General features: G+C 47.7%; 2 protein-coding genes, 1 long non-coding RNA gene and 1 other non-coding gene across 11 annotated transcripts in view; 1 reads left to right on the plus strand and 3 right to left on the minus strand.

The window, feature by feature from the left end:
* Positions 1 to 3,220, minus strand: part of LOC126961226 (uncharacterized) — a 35,761-nt gene extending 32,541 nt beyond the window's left edge. For all 5 annotated transcript variants that reach the window (XR_007728226.1, XR_007728218.1, XR_007728222.1 and 2 more), the window contains exon 1: positions 2,711 to 3,220. This is a non-coding gene — a long non-coding RNA (uncharacterized LOC126961226). The remainder of the gene's footprint in view (positions 1 to 2,710) is intronic.
* PPIE (peptidylprolyl isomerase E) overlaps positions 1 to 21,929 on the plus strand; it is a 248,219-nt gene that overhangs the window by 40,285 nt on the left and 186,005 nt on the right. The window lies entirely within an intron of this gene.
* PABPC4 (poly(A) binding protein cytoplasmic 4) lies at positions 3,573 to 19,027 on the minus strand. Of its 4 annotated transcripts, none has more exons than XM_050798531.1 (16): positions 18,781 to 19,027; positions 15,451 to 15,644; positions 14,272 to 14,387; positions 12,913 to 13,052; positions 12,304 to 12,398; positions 11,513 to 11,650; positions 10,456 to 10,551; positions 7,838 to 8,110; positions 7,424 to 7,511; positions 7,207 to 7,278; positions 6,582 to 6,668; positions 6,360 to 6,487; positions 5,064 to 5,157; positions 4,816 to 4,946; positions 4,428 to 4,530; positions 3,573 to 3,880 (listed from the first exon to the last, which is right to left on the minus strand). In XM_050798531.1, exons 1-15 carry the CDS (start codon positions 18,971 to 18,973, stop codon positions 4,441 to 4,443), a joined length of 1,935 nt encoding a protein of 644 aa, XP_050654488.1. In that variant the 5' UTR covers positions 18,974 to 19,027; the 3' UTR covers positions 3,573 to 3,880; positions 4,428 to 4,440. The 4 variants fall into 4 exon arrangements, with proteins under 4 accessions (XP_050654488.1, XP_050654479.1, XP_050654509.1 ...); XM_050798522.1 differs by having other exon boundaries at positions 7,159 to 7,278; XM_050798552.1 differs by lacking the exon at positions 6,582 to 6,668.
* Positions 10,076 to 10,210, minus strand: LOC126945396 (small nucleolar RNA SNORA55). Its single transcript, XR_007722439.1, has one exon. It is a non-coding gene; the product is annotated as a small nucleolar RNA SNORA55 (small nucleolar RNA).

Here is a 21,929-nt window from a genome sequence, read left to right on the forward strand (position 1 = left end):
TGAGGCAGGAGAATCCCTTGAACCCGGAAGCCGGAGGTTGCAGTAAGCCAAGATCGTACCACTGCATTCCAGCCTGAGTGACAGAGTGAGACTCCATCTCAAAAAAAAAAAAAAAAAAAAAAAAAAAAATTTGAAGAACTGAAGGCTCAGTGAGTTTGTGTCCACACAGAAAGTTAGTAGCAGAACTGGGTCTAAAATTCTTAACCTAGAAAATAAAAACAAAAGATCAAATAGAAACTTGCACCGTAACTGTGATATCAATTGAAGAAAAACTTAACCAGGTAAGCAGAGGCCAAGGCTTCACTGCTGAGGTTGAGCTTCCCTGTTGCACTCTGCTATTTAACAGCATAGCTGCCAAGAAGGTAGTTCCGGTATACAGATAAGGTAGAGTACACCTACCCAGCAGGTGATGTGAAACAAGAACCAAACATTAAAATTTTTTTTCTAAGAGCTGGGCGCAGTGGCTCAAGCCTGCAATCCCAGCACTTTGGGAGGCCGAGGCAGGCAGATCTCGAGGTCAGGAGTTTGAGATCAGCCTGGCCAACATAGTGAAACCTTGTCTCTACTAAAAAGACAAAAACCAGCCGGGCGTGGTGGCAGACACCTATAATCCCAGCTACTTGGGAGGCTGAGACAGGAGAATCACTTGAACCCAGGAGGCGGATGTTCCAGTGAGCCAAGATCATGCCACTGCACTCCAGTCTGGAAAACAAAGAGCAAAACTTCGTCTCAAAAAAAAAAAAAAATTGGGGGCTGGGCGCGGTGGCTCACACCTGTAATCCCAGCACTTTGGGAGGCTGAGGCGTGTGGATCACAAAGTCAGGAGATCAAGACCATCCTGGCTAACACAGTGAAACCCCGTTTCTACTAAAAATACAAAAAATTAGCCAGGTGTGGTGGCAGGCTCCCATAGTCCCAGCTACTCAGGAGGCTGAGGCGGGAGAATGGCGTGAACCTGGGAGGCAGAGCTTGCAGTGAGTCGAGATCGCACCACTGCACTCCAGCCTGGGTGACAGAACAAGACTCTTGTCTCAAAAATTAAAAAAAAAATTTTTTTGTCTAACACTATCCTCCTGATTCTTACTATACACTGTTTTTTTTGTCGTTGTTTTGTTTCTTTTTTGAGACAGAGTCTCGCTCTGGAGTGCAGTGGCGCCATCTCGGCTCACTGCAAGCTTTGCTTCCAGGTTCATGCCATTCTCCTGCCTCAGCCTCCCGAGTAGCTGGGACTACAGGCGCCCACCATCACACCCGGCTAATTTTTTGTATTTTTAGTAGAGACAGGGTTTCACCGTGTTAGCCAGGATGGTCTCGATCTCCTGACCTCGTGATCCACCTGCCTCGGCCTCCCAAAGTGCTGGGATTACAGGCGTGAGCCACTGCGCCCGCCCTTTTTACTATACACTTTTTATATTAAATGATGAGAAGTCAAAGCCCCCAAATGGTTCCAACTTAAAGTCTACCCTCAAATCCAACAGATTAATTTTTGTAAATTTCAACCCACAGCCACACCATCATCCTAGCCCTGCTGTCCTCAGAACCTTCCTTTTCCATCTCCAAGATCACCACCATGCTGACCTAAAGAGACATCCCCCTGAAATGCATTATATACCAGCCATACATAGAATGCCCATGACATAAAATTTTTTACTAAGTTATTTTCCTGGCATCAGGAATCTGACTTAAGAGGGACTTTTCAGTGTCAACTGTTTCATAATACAGCAGAATCAGAATATCTGTGATGTTTCCAAACGGAATAAAAGCAGCACGAAGAAATGTCCTCCACCCCCTCTGCAGACACCAAGAGCATTCTGAATCAATGTCTCCACACGTCCGGTGCAGTTGCTCCAACACCTTGTCAACATGAGCACAGGGAGGACAGAAAGGGAGGGGTCCCAATACTCTTCTGGGTATAACAAAACCACTTGTGAGGTACACTCCTCTCCCTCTTCTGACCTACATTTTGCCCCGGTTTATGGCGACAATTTCCTGAACGGGATCGCCTTCTTTTTGTCTCCTCCATTATCCCAAGAAAATACAAATACGATTACATTACTCTTCTCGTTGGTATTCTTCAAAAGCAATCCAATGGCCAACGGAGAAAAATCCACATTTGTTAGTATGGTATATACTAAGTACGGCCAGACTCTGGGTTTTGGCTCTCGCTGCTTATCTCCATTCAGGCAACTGCCTGGCTCCCAACTTGGCTGCTTGGTTAACTTTGCATCTTTCAAACTCATCTCTGGACTCAGAGCATCCCGAAAGTTTACCCTCACCTCTCCGGATGGGGTGGTCATTCCCGTCTGGTTTCAACATCACCGTCCATCACACAATCGCATCACAGCATTCACCAACCCGTGCAGTGAGGCTGTTTTCGTAATTTCCCAGCTATTCTGGGACCTCCTTCCTCTAATGGGCCAGAGCTGTGGAGTTTGTGGAACGAATGGGTGCCACAGTTTGGAATAAGGGCTGAGGTCATGGTAGCAGATCGCAACCACCACTCTAGGTGCAGGGTCAGGAGTAGGGAAAAGGGATCTGGGCTGCGCTACCCGGCACCACTCACAAATCGACAGCGTGAAGCAGCACAGACCTGGCCCAGGATGCGTAGGGCCATGGATCTGCACCCTGCCCTACTCTGTCCACTCTGCCCACCCCCAGCTCAATCTTTGCACTGCCCACGAGGACCCTGCCTCGCTCCACACCAGCATACCCTTTGAGGACCGTCTCGGCGGTCGCCATCTTGCTTCCAGTGCTTCCGCCGGAAGCCCGTACTGTGCCCCGCCCCATCCGGCACCAGGTTAAGGAAAGAAGGGGCCGTCAGGAAACAAAGACATCTCCTTTAGATCTGTTAAGGTGACACCAGATCTTAAGGAGCCTGCCAAGAGGGATGAGCATTCTAAGGACTGCCTGAATGGGGCACTAAGCAAGCATCAAGCAAGCTCCAGGAGGGAAAGCAAGCAAGGCTGGAGCCGCAGGGAAAGCAGGCTGCAAAGGGATGTGATCTTGGCCTTTAGGATGTCACTACTGTCACTTTGAGCATCAAAGAAACCACAAGCACTGAGGACTTCAGCACCATTTGCTGTAGTCACAGACCTCCCAAACATTTTCCTCCTGCTAGGGGAACCTTGGTTGCAGAATCTGGGCAACTGGATCTGCTGACTCAAATGCAGCATAAACTGACTGCAGGAGATAAGAAGGGACAGGACACCGCCCCCCCCCCCCCCCCCCCCGCCAACAGAGTTCAGGAATGGAAAGACGGGGCTCAACTAACCAGCTGGTATCTGCAGATCTCACCAACCCCACTCTGCTCCAAATTTTCCTGGGCTCGACCCACGGTCTGCTCTGACCACATCAGATCTCTGTTCCCTGTAAGTTAAGTGGGGCTAATACAACAATCATAACAGAACGCTGTGGGACAGGATCATATTTAACAGTTCTGTATATCTTGCTAACCTTTGTCAGCTTCAAGTCAAGAAAGAATAAACTATCATTGGAACCAATTCACATCCTAAAGTTACTTCCAGTGAAAACTGGAATTCATAGAGTAAAACTGTGGTCAGAGACAGAGGCAGTTTTATGGAGTTTTTTTCTTTATTGAGAAACGTAAGACTTGGGTACATCAAATAAAACCAGTTTCTGGGGGAAAAATCAAAACCCACAATAGAAAAAAAAAAAAGTTAACACTGTCTGGGCCACAGCAGAACCCAGAGAACATATTCGTATAATTGAAAAATTCTAGGTGTTTCATAATTGACCTTTTGATACAAAATGACCTATTAAATTTGCAATTTGTAATCGTTGGTGTTGAGGTCCATAGGACAAGCTAGAAGTCTTCAAACCTTGAGCTGAATTCCGTAAGGGGTTATTTGGCTTTTGAATCCTGTAAAGAAAAGCACCAACACAAATAAATGCATAATCAAATAATTTAGATTCATTAACATCTAGTGGATAAAGGAAGGTATTCTAGAAGAGAAATTTCTCAACCTCAGCACTATTGACACTTCGGGCATTCTGTTGGTTCTGTCCTCCTGTGTAGTGTACGATGTTTAGCAGCATCTCTGGTGTTTACCACTAGACGACAAGGCTCCTGAGGCCCTTGACAAGAGGGTCATGACTATGCCAAGTCAACCCTCCCAACACACCAGCTCACCAGCTCTGGTTCTTACCACGTGCTTTCTCCTTAGCTCATTTTACTCTCTTCTTTCCCTATCTGGAGACACCTACCACCATCAACCAGTATTAGTTAACCTTTATTCACTCAAGCCCCTGCAGACAAAGTCCACAGTCCTTACAAGAAGTCACCTGCAACATACTCCATGTAACTACTTATTGTATTCCCAGAGCTAAGCAGTGAGCATATATACAACCTCAGGTCAAACCACGAAGACAATGCTCATAGGAACAAAAATGAAAAGAGCCACACATACGGTTTTTCCTTGTCTAAGAGGTAGCAGCAGCAACAGCGCCCACCTTCTGGGCAGCTTCTTTCTTGGCATGATGAGCCTGTAGAACTGCTACAGCTTCATCTACCTGCAAGAAATCTTCAGGTGGTCAGTGAATCTAGGAGAGCTACTCCACCCCTCCCTAGTGCCCAGACTTAGTAGTGGACCAAAGCCAACCGTACAGATGATCCCTAGGCTTCTGGTGCTAACTACTTTCCCAAATACCCACAGCAGCCTCTAGTCACAGTCAAGGCATGACGAGAAGGGTCCTGGGGGCAGCAGACCCCACTCTCTGCTGCACCTGGGTGTCCAAGTTTGCCCCCAATCTTCCCAAGCTGAGAGCTGAAGCTGCAGGGTCTTCGACCCAGCTCACCTTGGAGCGGAGAGACTCGGGGGACTCTAACATGTGCAGCAGCTCAGAGTTGTCGATCTCCAGCAGCATTCCCGTGATCTTCCCAGCCAAGTTTGAATGCATTGTTTGGATGAGTGGGAACAAGCGTTCTCCTATGGGGAGGGTAGTTAATAAAAAACCAAATCAAATCCCAGTAAACAATGGACACTGGTGTCCTAGTTGGCACCAGGCTCTGGGCCTCTTCTTCTGCAAGGAAGTGGGTCACTCACCCAGCATCTGCTTCTGTTCCTGGGGGGGTGCTGCAGCCAGCATGGAGGCAGTCAGTGGCTCCTGCCCCTGCACATGGACCGCAGGCTGGGGTGCCTGGGAACCAGGAAAGGCAGTGGGTTAGCACTGAGGAAAGGAAAGCACTTGATGGTGGTTGAGCGCCTGTTCAGTATCTGAACATCTGACTATGTGAAAGAGGAGAGGAGGTGGTGGGCCTTGCTCTAAAGGAACTAATTTCAGTCCTTGAAGGATTGAGGGATGTGGTGAGGAACAGAGGGGTATGGACATAAACACAACCAATTACAATGAAAATGGAATGCTATCAGAAAGCGAAGTGAAAGGTAAATAATAAAACAAACTTATAGCACTAGGCAAGCATTTTCTGACATTTCCTTAATGCACCCACAGTTACTCAAGAATGAAAAGCCTTGTTATAAATAAGGGTAAAGTGAACATTTGTATATAAGCTTTTCCTGAAAATTACTCTTTTCCTTTAGGGTAAATCTCAGTGCAGACTGGATCAAAGGGTGTAAATATCAACACATTTATAATTACATTCCACATCACCGTAACTGTACCAAATGTTCTTGTATCAAATGCTAAAAACTGTCAACATGCAATGTCAATGCTAGTCAAAGCCTTGCAAAGAAAAGGTATTTTACATAGCATCAAGTTCTAAGAAATCCCCAACTCAGAGAGTATGAGACAGGACAGTTAAAGAGTAATCTACTAAGCAGCTTATGGGCCTGAAGGCTTAGGGTGATACCTCCATGGCAAATTGCTATTAAGCTCTGAAACAAACTAGTTGCATCTAGAGCACAGGTCTAGAGACTGCAAGTTACCGCTTAGAAAATCGAAGCTCTAGGTTCAACCCCTTCCCCTCCTACACACACTTTACATCTTTGAAGCTGAACATCCGATCTGTAAGTTGAAGTTATTTCCTGCCTTAATGTACCAATCATCTTGCAGAGCAGCCAAGGATCCAATAGGTCACTGGATGTGGAAGTGACCTGGAGGCTCAAAGAGCTGAGTGAGCACATTATTCCGTACAAAGAGAGCAGGAAGCACTGGCTGCCCCCTGTGAGGCATTTCTGAGTGAACTGGCATCAGGCAGAGCACTTTTAAGCCCCTTCTCTCCCACTAGTGAGCCCCTAAAGGGCAGGGACAATGAATCAGAACATAGCGTCATAACACAGAGCAGGCATTTAATACCTGTTGAAGGAATCAAAGCAAAGCTTCTTTTACATCAAGTGGAAATGGGGGAAATCCTTTTAAGCATTCTGTCTGGTGGACCTCACCTGCAGAGGCTGTATGGCAGGATGAGGGCTGCGGACACTGGAGGCGTATTTGTAGGGGGCAACAGCACGGGGAGCAGCAGCGGCAACAGCAGCGCGTGGCGCTAAGTTCTGCACAGCTGTGGGAACGCCTTAGGGAAAGAACAAATACAATTAAAGCCCATCAGTCTGGGCAAAGACCCGTCAAATCCCATCTTTCCCCCTTCTGTGTGCATCCAATACCACCTCCAGACTGGCAGCTGTCAGTCAGCCCTTGCTGGGCGGCACCAGCCCCACCAAAGTCCATAGCCAAGCGGTCCGGGCACTCAGACCCTACAACAGACCAGCAAATGCACATCAGTGTTGGCAGCAGATGTCCAACTGGCCACGTCCCACGGAAGGAGAAATTTCAAAGCACGTTTACGCAACACATTGCACAGGGGGCCACTACTACTTTCGAGGATGAGCCAAAGGATAACATACAACTCTTTCCACATCTTGGAATACAGGACATATTCTGTACGAGCTGTTTCCTCGTATTCCTCACCCCACCCAAAAGAACAGGCTGCCTCTGTAGTCATCCAGCTAGCAAACTTCTACAACTAACTTTTTCACGAGTCACCGATGAGCAAAGAATGTTAAAAGCAACTGACACACCTAGAACTCATATTTCTCTACTCTTGAAGTGGCCACCTAAGCACACAGCTAAGATTATAGAACCAGGACTCAATAAGAGCCCAACAAACTGACCAACCCAGGGCAGAGCCTAGTCATCCTGACTCCCTCCTCCCCGGGCCACACTTCTAAAGGCCAGTTTGCTCACCGACTCTCTGAGTGGTAGTAGGGAGGCCACGAGAGGCCGGAGCATTACCAGTTGGAGCCAGATGGCGAAGAGTTGGACGAGGCCCAGACTGGCGTATAGCACTTGGCATTCCTTGGAAGCCTGGTGAAGAGAAAAAATTGCACATCACTAAGAAGTGATGTGGACCAGAACCTAGGCTATGCCTCAAAGCAGGGAAACAGAAAAGGCAGGGGAGACCAGGATAGGTGTATCCTAGGCCGTCAAATCACTGTTCCCCACCACCTACCTTGAGGTCTCCCACCTTGCTGCCAGCGTGGATTAGGCCTCATCTGCGCTAACTGGTTAGGTGTATAATATGGAGGCCTTCCCTGAGCCTGTAAGACAGAAGAATACCCAAACACCCTCTTAAGGACTGAACCACCCTAGAAATATCTCATCTCACTAACCAGGACCTAAGCTAATTATTTAAATGTTCTTTCTATTCAAAAGCTGAGGGGTCAGCTAATGGGGACTGTTTTACTCTACCACTGCCACTGTGGGTGTGTGTGTATGTGACCATGGGTAAGTCCTTCATTTTTACTTGAAGGTTCCATACTCTGACATTCTAGAACTCTAATAACGAAAGATCCTTCTCCCCAACCACTGCAGAATACTGCCAGCAGGCAGGTTCCCAAGAGCTGTGACCAAACAGCACACCCACCTGTGGGACCGCTGGCACGAAGTAGCCACCCGCCGCAGGCTGGAACTGATTTAAGATGGCATTGGCAGGAAGTGCTCTCATTCCAGCCACTCGTTGCATATACTGGTTGGTCAGGTGAGCCTTTCTCTCTTCCTTCCTCTGGGCCAGGGCAACATATAGTGGCTTGGAGCCCACAATGCGTCCATTCATCTCAGTGACTGCTTTGGTTGCCTCTTCAGGAGATGAGAAGCAGACGAAGCCAAACCCTTTGCTTCTTCCATCCTCCAGCATTACCTACAAAATGAGACCAGCTACTTAAAAAATAAGGTGTCCTTGGCTGGGTGTGGTGGCTCGTACCTGTAATCCCAGCACTTTGGAAGGCCAAGGTGGGAGGGCTGCTTGAGCTCAGGAGGTTGAGACCAGCTTGAGCAATGTACTGAGACCTCATCTCAAAAAAACAAAGGTCCAGGTGTAGTGGCTCATGCGTAATCCCAGCACTTTGGGAGACCGAGGTGGGTGGATCACGAAGTCAGGAGTTCAAGACCAGCCTGAACAACATGGTGAAACCCCGTCTCTACTAAAAATACAAAAATTAGCCGGGCATGGTGGCACACACCTGTAATCCCAGCTACTCAGGAGGCTGAGGCAGGAGAACTGCTTGAACCCGGGAGGCAGAGGTTGCAGTGAGCTGAGATCACGCCACTGCACTCCAGTCTGGGCGACAGAGCGAGACTCCATCTCAGAAACAAAACAAAACAAAAAACCCAACCAACCAACCAACCAAACCAAAACAAACCCACAAATAGGAAAAAAAAGATGTCCCTGGGTGGGAAGGGAACTATTCAGAAGAACCAGAAAGCCTGGGTTATGCTGCAGTCACTGAGCCTAGGTCAGGGGTTCAAAACTGGCATAGGATTTACCCCAGACCAACTAAGTCACAACCTCTAAGGCATTTTCTTTAAGTCCCCAGGTGATGCTAAAGTTCCAAAACACTATGATATGGCTAATGGTAAAACCAGGAACTCAAAGATGTTTCCTGATACCTGGTGGATAGCTACCCCTGGGTAACCACAAAACATCTCGAGGGTAGTGTTGAGCAATTTATTTTCCAATCTCATCTGCTCCAAGACCTCAGTGGACAAAACTCTTAACAAGTTCTTAGCAACATCAGGATAACACTTTAGGAATACCACATGTGGACAGGAGTCATAAAATGTTCAGGTAATCAATGACTACCACCATTAATTCAACGAGATGGCCAGCTTAGAGATAGGTGCCTAGATCCTAGTCTTACTTGCCCTCCTGAGGCTCAATTTCCATGAAATACCCCAAACAGCTGCAAAACCACAGGTCTACTGGTTCAGGCAGTCTTCTTCCACATTAAGTTCATCATTCACAAATTGCATTTTTCCTTATTTGAAAAGGTTATTCACTGTCTTCTCTGGTGTGACTGTCATTGTTTTATGTCTTAGTTAATGGCCCAGAGAGCCTCCTGAAGTGGAGAATAGGGACGTAAAGATGTGCATCACTCCATAACTCTCTACCAATTAGGTAGGCCAGTATGTATGTGAAAAAAAATGCCACACCATCATCTTGAAAATGGTGACAATTCAAGGTATGGCTCTTTTGCTCTCTTAACAAAGTGCAACTTGACTACTAGGCAGATAAGCAAGGAGAGAAGATCATTCCTTACACTGATGGGGTCCAATCAAGGGGGTCATAGCAAAAAGGAAAGGGTAAGAACTGGGCAAACCCACACTTGGCCTCTGGCCAACTCCCTACTACAACTAATAACATTGCTTTCCACATTCCCAGGTTGGGGGCAAATTCCCCTAAGAGCCAGGGCAGGGCCACTATGCCTTTAGAACAGCCCACATGGCTTCCCTTCTCATCAACTAAAGGATTTTGTGGCATCTGGTACACCTCTGTTTAGCAAGACCGGAGTCTGCATCAGGCCATAACCCAAAATGTTCAGATGCCACCAGCTTCCATCCTGCTCCCAAAGTGCTAAGGACAAACAGTACACCATCCCCATGTAGTCAGCAATCTCTTGTTCAAGGACTAAAATTCCTTATCTTTAAAATGAGGTTCCTACTTATCCTGCTAACTTAGTTGATGTGATTATCAAAGAAAATCAAGCAAATGATGCACACTACGAAACACGGAAAAACCTTCCGCTCCCCTTTCCTCTCTAAGACCAGGGTAGAAGTTCCCAAGCCCACTCCCAAAATCTTTAAAATACCTTCATTCTCAAGGAGAAAATGTGGCAGAGCTGTAGAGACAGGTCCCAAGACAAATGGAAAATAACCTGTCTGGATTTCCTCTGCTCATTCTGTAGCACCATCTGTCCCCACACCGGCACGAGGCAGCAAGGAATGGGAAAGATTCAGGTGCTCTGGGTTGGCTGGGAGGGGCTGGGCCAAATTCCTCTCCAGACTCCAGTGCTTGGGAAACAGTGTAATGCTAACCTAATGAAATGCCATTCTCCAAAATGTATCCAGAAGTTTTGCTGGAAAAACGTAGTAGCTACTTTCAGAAATGAACATAATTTAAATGCTATTCCTTCAATGGAACAAATGCCAATAAACCTATAATGGAATACTACTGCTTTCAATCTCCAAATCTCAGTATTATAATACCTTAGCACTGGTAATTGATCCAAAAGGAGAAAATTCTTTCCTTAATTTCTCATCATCAATAGTGTCATCCAAGTTCTTAATGTAGAGATTCACTCCCTGAAGGAAAAAGATCACTGTTAATTGCATTTCTATACCACAAATATTCCCTTAGAAAGTGGTTCCCAAAGGGTAGCTCCCAGACCAGGAGCACCAGCATCTTTGGGAACTTGTTAGAAATGGAATTCTCAGCTGGGCACAGTGGCTCATGCCTATAATCCCAGCACTTTGGGGAGGCCGAGGTGGGTCAATCACAGAGTCAGGAGATCGAAACCATCCTTGCTAAAAGGCTGAAACCCTGTTCTCTACAAAAAATACAAAAAATTAGCCAGATGTGGTGGCGGGCGCCTGTAGTCCCAGCTACTCGGGAGGCTGAGGCAGGAGAATGGAGGGAACTTGGGAGGCGGAGCTTGCAGGGAGCCGAGATCGCACCACTGCACTCCAGCCTGGGCAACAGAGCGAGACTCCATCTCAAGAGAAGGAAAAAAAAAGAAAAAAGAAATTATCAGGCCAGACCCCAAACCCAGTGAACCAGAAAAACTCTAGGGCTGGAGCCCAGCTATCTGTTTTAACAAGCTCTGCTGGTGATTCTGATGCAAGCTCAAAGTTGTGAAACTACTGCCCTGAAACTGACAAGGATCATCAGTGCAGTCACCTTTTGTCACCTCTCCCCACAGCTGCTGTGGTGACCACTCACCCCCTACCCCAGCAGGGGTCTTCTTGAAGCCATGCCAAACAAAGGAGGCTCATTTAAGTAAAAGGAATCTACATGGCTAGCAACAGGCTGAGGCTTCCAGAATAGAGAGCTTCTTGATGAATAAACTCATTTCTCTTGTTTCTGGTTCCAAAATAATCACTGTCATGTATGTAGTAGGTAAATATCCTTTTAAACCTAATCTTCTTGGGGGAAATGGGAAGAACAGACTCCAAATCCCCAAAAAGAAAGCCTGCTAAACATAAGGGTGTTCTGCAAATATTTCACAGCAAATCCCATTGCTAGGCTGGGCCAAGACCACCTTACCTGATATCGACTAATTCTCTCCTGTTTCAGCTGCTCAAATTTCCGTTTTAACTCTGCCTGCCGTTCTACTTTCTTTTGTGCACGGCCTACAAATATTATTTTACCACTTATTTCTTTTCCATTCATCTCTTCCACAGCCTAGAGAGGAAAAATGTCTTTAAAATAAAGTTGCAGTGATGGGGTCTTATTCCAGAGGTCTAAGTCCCAACAAGTATTCTTTCTACTATAGGACTAAAAACTAAATTCATTCCACCTCTGAAGTCTGTCACACAAATCCAAACTTCCTCATCTGTGAAATGAGGTTAATATTTAAATAGGTTATTGATCCAGATAATATAGAAATAGCACAGGTGTATAAACACAAGTGTGCTGACATGAGCCCAGGGCGATATCATCTTCTGGCTGCCAGTAAATTCTGCAGGTGCTTTTGTGGGTATTTAAGTGATATATGTTGAGGGTCTGGCACAATGCTTTGCCCACAAGTAGCTGCTGTGCTGTTATGAAATCAGCACTCACTGGGCTTTAGTTCTCTCACCTTTGCAGGGGAACAAACATCTGTCCTATTCTTTCAACAACTGACAGCTGAGGTGACAGGTATGTGCCAAGTGCTTTGTGAACACCTACATGATGTTAACATGTGGAACCCAGGAAGATGATCCCAGAGTATAGTAATGGTACATCTACTACTAGATACTCAGACCATCCCAGCTCTAGCTAGGTGCTAGCAAGACTCTGCCCATACTCTGGGGCCACCTCTTACAAGTTTTTCCCAACCTTTGTGGTACACTCACCTTATTGGCATCCTCGTGTTTTTCGTAACTCACAAAGCCAAAGCCTTTGGATTTCCCACTGGGATCTCTCATCACCTTGACACTTAGGGTCTTACCTATTACCAAAGGACAGAACTATTAGTAACACCATCTCAAGCACAGCTCAAGGAGAGAAGGCTTCACTCTGGAAACTCACTTGAAGCAAACCTCTGGAGCAGTGCCCTCATCTCTTTTTTTCTTTTTTTTTCTTTTTTTTTTTTTTCTTTTCTTTTTTTTTTGAGACGGAGTCTCGCTCTATCACCCAGGCTGGGGTGCGGTGGCCGGATCTCTGCTCACTGCAAACTCCGCCTCCCGGGTTTACGCCATTCTCCTGGCTCAGCCTCCCTAGTAGCTGGGACTACAGGCGCTCGCCACCTCGCCCAGCTAGTTTTTTGTACTTTTTAGTAGAGACGGGGTTTCACCGTGTTAGCCAGGATGGTCTCGATCTCCTGACCTCGTGATCCGCCCGTCTCGGCCTCCCAAAGTGCTGGGATTACAGGCTTGAGCCACCGCGCCCGGCCGCCCTCATCTCTTAAGAAAGAAGAGATGGGTCTGTTGGACTGTGAAAGGGGACAAGGACCCTCAACTTACCAAACTGACTGAATAGCTCTTTCAGACTCTCATCATCCACCTCTTCCCCAAAGTTTTTGATATAAACATTGGTGAATTCCTTGGCTTTGGCTCCCAGCTCAGCTTCCCGCTCTTTGCGAGACTTGAATCTGCCCACAAATCTAAAAAGAAACCATGAAAAAAGTAATCACCCAGAGGAATAAAACATGATATCCAGGGACCCAAAGGAATACAAGTTAAAGGCTGACAGGAGAAGTTAAAACATGAGATCCCCATCCACCACCGAGGAGGCTCAGAGATACCCAAGTCCCCAGCAGAAAGAGAAAAAGGCAGGACTATCCTGTAAGGACCAGCCCCAGGGCTCCTGGCTTAGACCAGGGCTACTCCTACCACATCACACTGCCTTCATGAAGAAACCTGATGGCCATGTTTTTAAAACGTTCATTTCTGTGCAACTATGTAAATGCATAGAAAAGGTCTGGAAGGATACAAACCAAACTGTTAACAGTGGTTAATCCTAGGTATGAGATTGCTGGAGCGAAGGGGCACCCCTTCCTTTTTAAATTTATTTTGGTACTCTTATACTTAGAAGAAAATTTATCCATACACTGACATTTTTATATTTTTTAGTGATATCTGTAGATCAACCACTGGACACACAGACATTATAAACATAACCCATCCTCTGGTATGCTGAATGACACAAAGGACAAAAAATATTTTGGCTTGTAATAGCCAAGACTTATTGTCCCTTCTTCTCCCCACATGGCTTTGCTAAGTTCCCCCTCTGCATTCTACAGTAACAACCACACCAAAGCAACAGGTCTGTTACGAAGTTTTTCTGCAAAGGGATGGGATTTTTCATTGTCACCAAGTATTACTGTGGAGCCAGCCTTGCATTAGGTCACTGAATCATAAGTCAGAAAATGGAGAACCACGGGGACAATTTGGCATCAACCACTAGCGAGGGACCCATGGACAGACCTGAGTCACAGGAAAGCCAAGGTCACACTGCTAGTATACAGCTCCTGGTCAGTCCAGGGCCCTCTCCACTCTGCCGCTGGCCAAGACCCCGACTCAGAGTGAGCTTAGAGCTGCCTTCCAGCCAGCCCCAGTTGTTGATGCTCACAAAACCCACAGACAGATGCCTTTAAGGGAGAGGCGGCAGGCAGGCCATGGCTTGGGCAGGAAGCCCACCTTGGCGAGTCAAAAGGGCTGCCACGGCTCAGGCAGGGAGACTCACCAGCCCTGGAGTGGAGAGGTAGGAGCAGGCCACACTTGGGCCGAGAACCAGTAGCCGCCTTGTGTGTGCCAGTTAATACCGAGGTGGGGCCACGGCTGGCTCATGCGATGGTTGTTGCTCCGGACTGGGACACTCACACTTTGCGGTCATTGAGGAGCATGCCATTCATCTTCTCGATGGCCTTGTCGGCAGCCTCTTGGGTCTCGAAGTGGACAAATGCATAACCCTTAGAGCCGTTCTCATCACACACCACCTGTCAAAGACAAGGTGGACCACTTTAGCACCACTGGCCAGCTCCTGAGACATGAGAACCTCAGGGTATCTTGTGCCTGAGAAGGCTCTGGCCCATCCATGGCCAAAGGTGGCCAAGTACACCAGTACAATTTTTCTCACACTAGCACAGCACCAGGTACCTAGTAAGTGTTCCATTTACAAAGGTAGCCACTACTAGGCTTCTTCTATTCCAAATATTTTCTTTTTATAAAAAACAAAACAAAACAAAAAAACAAAGAAAACACTTAAAATTGGGTGCTGTGGCTCATGCCTGTAATTCCAATGCTTTGGGAGGTCAAAGCAGAAGGATCATTGGAGCCAGGAGCTGGAGGCCAGCCTATGCAATGGAGAGAGACCCTGTCTCTACAAAAAATAAAAAGATTAACTGAATGTGGTAGCACATGCCTGTAGTCCCAGCTACTTGGGAGGCTGAGGTGGGAGGATGGCTTGTGCCCAGGAGATCGAAGCTACAATGAGCTATTACTACACCACTGCACTCCACCCTGGGTGACAGACAGAGCAAGACCCTGTCCCTTTAAAACACAACAACAACACATTTTAAGAGATCTGGGTGCAAACCACAGTGCTGCAGAAGACAAAACATTTTCCAAGGCCACAACAAATTTTCAGTGCAGTATGGCGTTAAACACCTACACCACCACTGTTTAAGTTTTAAAGTGCTCAGCATAAAACAGATACATAGAAGGAACAGAGTGAATTTATGCTTCTAACGTGATTAAGTTTCCTGAAGACTAGAGACACTTCTCTGGTCCTCTCCTTTCCCCCATCCCAAAAGAAAAACCTGGGGCTTTCCAGAGCTAAAGAACAGGAAAGATATTTCAGGCTGAGGAAAGAACAAGGGTATGAAAACGTGTGCTGGTTACGCTGGGTGTGGCCCTGAGACTACCCATGGGAACTTTTAGAATTCCATATCCAGCATTTTGAAAATTCCTGTATCCTGATGCCAAGGTAGTTTTCCATTTGGTATTTATCTTGTTTTTGAGAATCAATTATTCTGCTAAAATCATTTAATCAATGTTTACCTTGCAGGATAGAATGTTTCCAAAAGCAGAAAAAGTATCATAAAGTGCCTTGTTATCTATAGATTTGTCCAGGTTCTTGATGAAGACATTTCCCACACCAGATTTTCTCAAAGAGGGATCCCTCTGAGACCACATGATGCGGATTGGCTTTCCCTTAATCACATCAAAGTTCATGGTGTCCAAAGCCCGCTCAGCTGTAAGAGAGAAACACATTTCAATAAGGAGAGAAAACGTCAGCTCCCACAGGCCAACATCCTAAGAACAGATTACTACAGGACTTTTCAAGGTAATCACTCTTGATAAAAGGCAACTCTATTAAAATAAAAGGGCATCAGATTCCTCCAGCCTGCACTGTTAGTAAGGGTAGAATAAGTTCCAGCTAATGACTCTACTTCATGACAGAAGTCTAAACGCCCTTCTGGGTCTGTGCCCTTGTTGGATAAAGGGGCCATAAATAAAGATAATCTAAATGGCCTTAATGACACCAAGATCCAATGATAATACCTCACATTTGACTAAGCTTTACCATTTGGAAGACTTTGCAGACTGCCACCCACCATGACTCAGGTGGGACAGCTGAAATTATACATTTTACAAAATGAACAAACTTATGTTTAGGGTGACTAAGCTGTGCAGCTAGCAAGTGATTAGGAAACTAATACTAGATTATCTGATTTATTTTTCAGTGAGGTATTGCAAAGTTATCAAGTCATTTAGTCTGCAATCCATCTACGGAGACAAGCAACTAAACGTATGAGCAAATGATCTGGAAAAAAAAAAAAGGTGCTATCCCTGAATTCAGAATTCAGTCCAATTTCTTTTATTTTCAGTTTCTGAGAATAAAAATCCAATCACCAAAATGGATACAACTGATCACACATGGAAAAGTTCTCTGTACTATCACAACAAGGATTAAACCACCATACCTTCTGCCTAAGCAGACAGCACGCAGATGGTAGGCACGGCATCTACCTTTTGAAGCCTTAATCGAAGTTCTGTAGAATTCTAGGACTTCAGCCACCCTGGGTGCCCAACCAACTTCCCCATCCAGTGCCTTGGAAAGCTTCTGTAGCTTCCCAACTAAGTCCATATGTGCACCAGAGACAATTTAAAGAACCAAAAGCTGGGCCAGGCATGGTGGCTCACTCCTGTAATCCCAGCACTTTGGGAGGCTGAAACAGGTGGATCACCTGAGGTCAGGAGTTCGAGATCAGCCTGACCAACATGGTGAAAGCCCATCTCTACTAAAAATACAAAATTGGCTGGGTGTGTGGTGGGCGCCTGTAATCCCAGCTACTCAGGAGGCTGAGGCAGGAAAATCGTTTGAACCCGGAAGTCAGAGGTTGCAGTGAGCTGAGATCGCGCCATTGCACTCCAGCCTGGGCAACAAGAGCGAAAACAAACAACAACAAAAAGAACCAGAAGCTAAAATAAAGCACCACCTGCCAGCCAAAACACTTCTCATCACTAATCGCAACAAGGATCCCCAGATCTGGTGGCCACTTTTCCTTAAGGCTGTGACGACATCTCCTATCGGTGACATTACCCAGAACCTCCTCCATGAGGGGATTTAGACAGGGTCAGAGCAGTGGAATCTGCTCCTTGCCTCAAGGCAACATCTCACTTAAGGGGGGGGACAAAATTCCCCAACTCTGACGCTCCACAAGCTCAACTGTTTCTTTAACCAGGAGAATTTATTTTCACTCATTATTTCCAACAAACTTCCCCACCCCCTTCAGAAGGTGGGCTCATCTGTATGGGGGGCAGTTGGGAAAAGGGGAGATGACAAGACAGATCCAAGTCAGGAACAGTCCAGGAAAGGAGGAGTTTGCTTGTGATGGCTATCAGAGATAGATAGCTGGGATCGCAAACTATTTCATTAATTAGCAGTAAAGGAGCCCATTTCAACACAGCTCCTCGTCTATTTCCAGACAGCACTGCACAAGGCAAGCCGGCTTAGTCTGACAAATCTGGCTGCACTTATTTATAGCAGAGAGAAGTCCTGCAGAAGTATGTGTTGGCAGACACACTGACCAATGGCTTCTGCTATCTCTAAGTGACATGACTTTTGTTCAAAAGTCAAGAAGGCAGACAACAGCTAATGTGGTACATTATCCCTTAAAAAGACCACACTCAGCTACCTTCTTTGCACTCCTATAGCCATAGACAGAACTCAGCTTGGAGCATACTGGGTTGACGGTAGCAATACCTAGGTTCCTCTTAACATGTCCAATTCTCTGGTCTCAGCTGCAACCTGGGCAAGTAGTAACTCTGGGCCTCAGACAGAAAACAAAGTGGGGACCTCAAAACTAGCGACCTGGAGATCCTTTGCCATAGCATGGCTTGTTTCTCCCAGTAATGATCTCTGCAGTTGTTCCCTTCTAATCTGGAGTCACGTGCAGCCTCTGATCAGATTTCCTTTGGCCTCACTCCTGCCACGCCTGCAACATACCTCTCTCCATGCTAAGGCCACAATCTGAGGTGGCAGAGCACTGTGCTGGGAGTCCCAACTTGGTTTCCAACTTTTTGCATTCCTTTTCCTTCTCAGGAGTCCCATTTTCTTCAGATTAAATGAAGTAAAAGGGCTCTGACGAGTGCAAACCACTGTTACAGCTGAGGTGACAAATGCCACCAGATTTTCAAGTGACGCTTCCCCAAACTACCTCCACAACACTCTTTACAGCACAGAGCCTGGATACCATTTGTCCAGCGCAAAGCACTTCTCCACTCCAGTGGCAAACACACAGACTAAGGAGCTGGCCTGGCACACGCAGCTCCTGTGGCACTAACCTAAATCTCTGCTAGTTTAACGCACAGAAACCTTCCCCCTGCTTCCTGCCTGCCCTGACCCATCCTTTATCAGCACAACATCAGGTAGTCAAGGTTAGTAAAGGTGGCAGAGCGGGCAGGAACTCTACAATGTAGAACTTTTGCGGGAATTGTGTTTCAAACGTCCCTCCTTTTTGGCCAGCCTGTGAAGGGCACAAGCAAGGGTCTGTAACAGCCCAGCCCCACTGACAAGGACCACACACAGTGGAATGCCAGTGGCTTCACTCTAATCCTGTTTTACAGTTTCCTTGGTTTCCAACCCTACTACCAGCAACACCAGTTAAGTAGCCCAAGGTCACCCAGTTAGCAAGTGGTAGAAACAAGATTGAAACTCGAGTCATCTGATGCCAGGTCTGCGTTCTCAATCTCTGCACCCTGCTCCAAGCTTCGGTGGCAACATGCTGTCGTGATGCTGCCCTCCTTGGCAGGAGGGCCCTGCCAGAAGACGACTCCCGGGGTCCGCCGGGCTCCCACGCACGTGTGGGCACAGCTTCTACTCACCGTCGGCCGGCTGCTGGAAGTTGACGTAGGCATAGCCCAGGGAGCGGCGGGTGATCATATCGCGGCAGACCCGGATGGACAGCACAGGCCCCGCGGGGCTGAACTTTTCGTACAGCATGGCCTCGGTGACGTCCGAGTGCAGGTCGCCCACGTACAGGGAGGCCATGGGGTAGCTGCTGGCCGCAGCGTTCATCTCCCCGCCCCCCACCACCCCGAGCCCCGCCAGGAGGACTTCTTATCGGGCCCGCCGCAGGACAAAAGGGGCGCCCTCAGAGCCCGGGCCCGCGCCGCGGCTCACAGGTGGCACCGGGGCGGCGAGGACGAGCTGGAGTCGGCGGGCTCGGAGATGGGACGGAAACGGGAGGCGGGGGCCGGCTCCCACGGCCGCGGCACCGCAGACAAAAGGCTCTCCGCACAATACGGCCCTCCCCACGACTTTGCACTTCTCCGCGGTCCTGGTGCGAAGCTCCAAATTTCAAAAAATCAAAGTAGGAAAAAAATTAAATGGGGAATCCCCTTCCGAACGGTAAAAATCCTTTAAGAGGCGACCGGACGCTACCCACGGCGGCCCCGGGGACACGCGTTTCTCTATAAATATAGGCCTCGGGCTCCGGCGGTTTAAGATTACAACCGCCGGGGCAGAGGGAAACCAAATCTTTGTGGGCGCCGACTCGGCGAGCCCCGGGCGGGCGGCGAAGGGCAGCGCGGACACGTGGTGCGCCGGGGCCGGCGCGGGGCTCGGGCCCGAGCGTGGGGAGGGCGCGACGGGCCGGGCGGGCGGCTCACCCCCGGACCGATGGACGGAGACCGACGGACGCCAAGCGCGGCGGCGGCGGGCGCGGGGCAGGCCGGAAGCGTGCGAAAGTGACTTCCCCGCGGGTTCTCCGAGGAGGATTCGCTTTTTCTTTTCCTTTTTTTTTTTTTCAGGATTTTGAAGCGTTTTCGGATTTTTTTTATCTTTTTCTCTTTTTTTCCTCAGGCTGCGGAGCCCGAAAGCGGCGCAGGCGGCAGCGACCCGGGGCGGAGAGAGGCGGCCGAGGGAGCCACCGCTCCATTTATACCCGCCCGCCCCGGGCGCTGCTGGTCGAAGGGCGCCTCGCGACCTGGGCGCAGTCGTGCCCGCCCACTCGGCCCGGGGGCCCGAGGCGGGGCGGCCACGCGAGAGCGACCCGGCGCGGCCGCGCGGCGCCACAGCGACCCCTGGCGCGCGGAGGACCGCCTAAGCTCGCGGTTGCAGGAGACCCCCAGGGCCCCTTTCTATAACCAATGAATCTTAAGACCCTCCTACCCATCACCCGGGAATGGAACCTAGAAGCCATTTAACTCGCACACACGCATGAGGTTTAAAATTAAATGGTATGGGGCCGGGCGCAGTGGCTCACGCCTGTAACCCCAGCACTTTGTGAGGCCGAGGTGGGTGGATCATGAGGTTAGGAGATCAAGACCATCCTGGCTAACAAGGTGAAACCCAGTCTCTACTAAAAATGCAAAAAATGAGCCGGGCGTGGTGGCACGCGCCTGTAATCTCAGCTACTCAGGAGGCTGAGGGAGGAGAATCGCTTGAACCCGGGAGGTGGAGCTTGCAGTGAGCCGAGATTGAGCCACGGCACTCCAGCCTGGGCAACAAAGCGAGGCTCCATCTAAAAAAAAAAAAAAAAAAAAATTAGATAGTAAGCCTAATTGTGAAATGAAGGTGACATAAAATAAGTTAAAGTAATAGGTGGTCCAATAGGTAAATGTTTGTGAAGTTTTCAGAATACTGTTGGCCTAGAGGTAGAATCGTCAAGAGCTGGAAATGCAAGCAGTATCCATGGGTGATGGGATTTTCTGAAAAGATGAGCACATTTTGGTAAAGCTTCAATGAAACCAAACACAAGCATCCCTTCTATTGACATGCTGGTGGCATTCCCGGACATTTAGTTTGTATTTAAGGGCCCAGAAATACTTTCTACTCCTATGTTTAAAGTTTCTTATACGCTTGGATAATTATAAAAAGACTTTTCATCTGCATCAGGGTCTGGCAGGTCATTTGAAAGTCATATCACTTGCCAGGCTCAAGCCTGTAATCCTAGCACTTTGGGAGGCCGAGGCAGGTGGATCACCTGAGGTCGGGAGTTCGAGACTAGCCTGACCAACATGAAGAAACCCCTGTAATCCTAGCTGCTCAGGAGGCTGAGGCAGGAGAATCGCTTGAACCGTGGAGGCAGAGGTTGCGGTGAACTGAGATAATGCCATTGCACTCCAGCCTGGGCAACAAGAGTGAAACTCCGCCTCAAAAAAAAAAAAAAAAAAAAAAGGTCATATCACTTTATGGGACTATGTTATATGGGACTGTCCACACACATTGCAAGATATATAGCATCCCTTCTTCCATAAGTGCCAGGAACCAACTTTGCCATCACTGTGACAACCAAAAACAGAAATTGCCAAAAGGCAAACAGACATCCCCCTTCAAAAGCACTAATTTAAGTAAATGACTGAAGAAATATGTGTATTTATATATTAATTCATTCAAATAAATGGTTAATCTGAGTCTACTGTATGTCAATGTCAATACAGGGGCTGGAGATACCATGGTGGACCAGAAGTCACTCCCTCTCTCATGGAGTTTATATTCTACGAAGTATATTAAATCAAGAAACATTGGCTGGCACGGTGGCTCACGCCTGTTATTCCAGCACTTTGGGAGGCTGCGGTGGGAGGATCACCTGAGGTCAGGAGTTCGAGACCAGCCTGGCCAACATGGTGAAACCCCATCTCTATTAAAAATACAAAATCAGCCGGGCATGGTGGCATGCGCCTGTAGTCCCAGCTACTTGGAAGGCTGAGGCAGGAGAATCGCTGGAACACAGGAGGCAGCAGTTGCAGTGAGCTGAGATCATACCACTGCATTCCAGCCTAGGCGACACAGCAAGACTCCGTCTCAAAACAAAAAGGAACATTTATGGGAGTGCTCCTTCTATAGATTCCCTCCTCAGGAAAGTCTTCCTAGACCCCCTGTGGTCTCAAGTAGCTGTCAACATTGTTAATCACTATCACACCAACTTGTCTTCTTGTCTTCAAGCCTGTTATTCCTACCCAAAATTATGTTGTTCCTGTATCTGTTTACCTGTTTAGTATCTATCTTTTCCACACTGGTATATAACCTT

Source organism: Macaca thibetana, chromosome 1, assembly GCF_024542745.1.
Source record: "Macaca thibetana thibetana isolate TM-01 chromosome 1, ASM2454274v1, whole genome shotgun sequence".
Classification (NCBI taxonomy): domain Eukaryota; kingdom Metazoa; phylum Chordata; class Mammalia; order Primates; family Cercopithecidae; genus Macaca; species Macaca thibetana.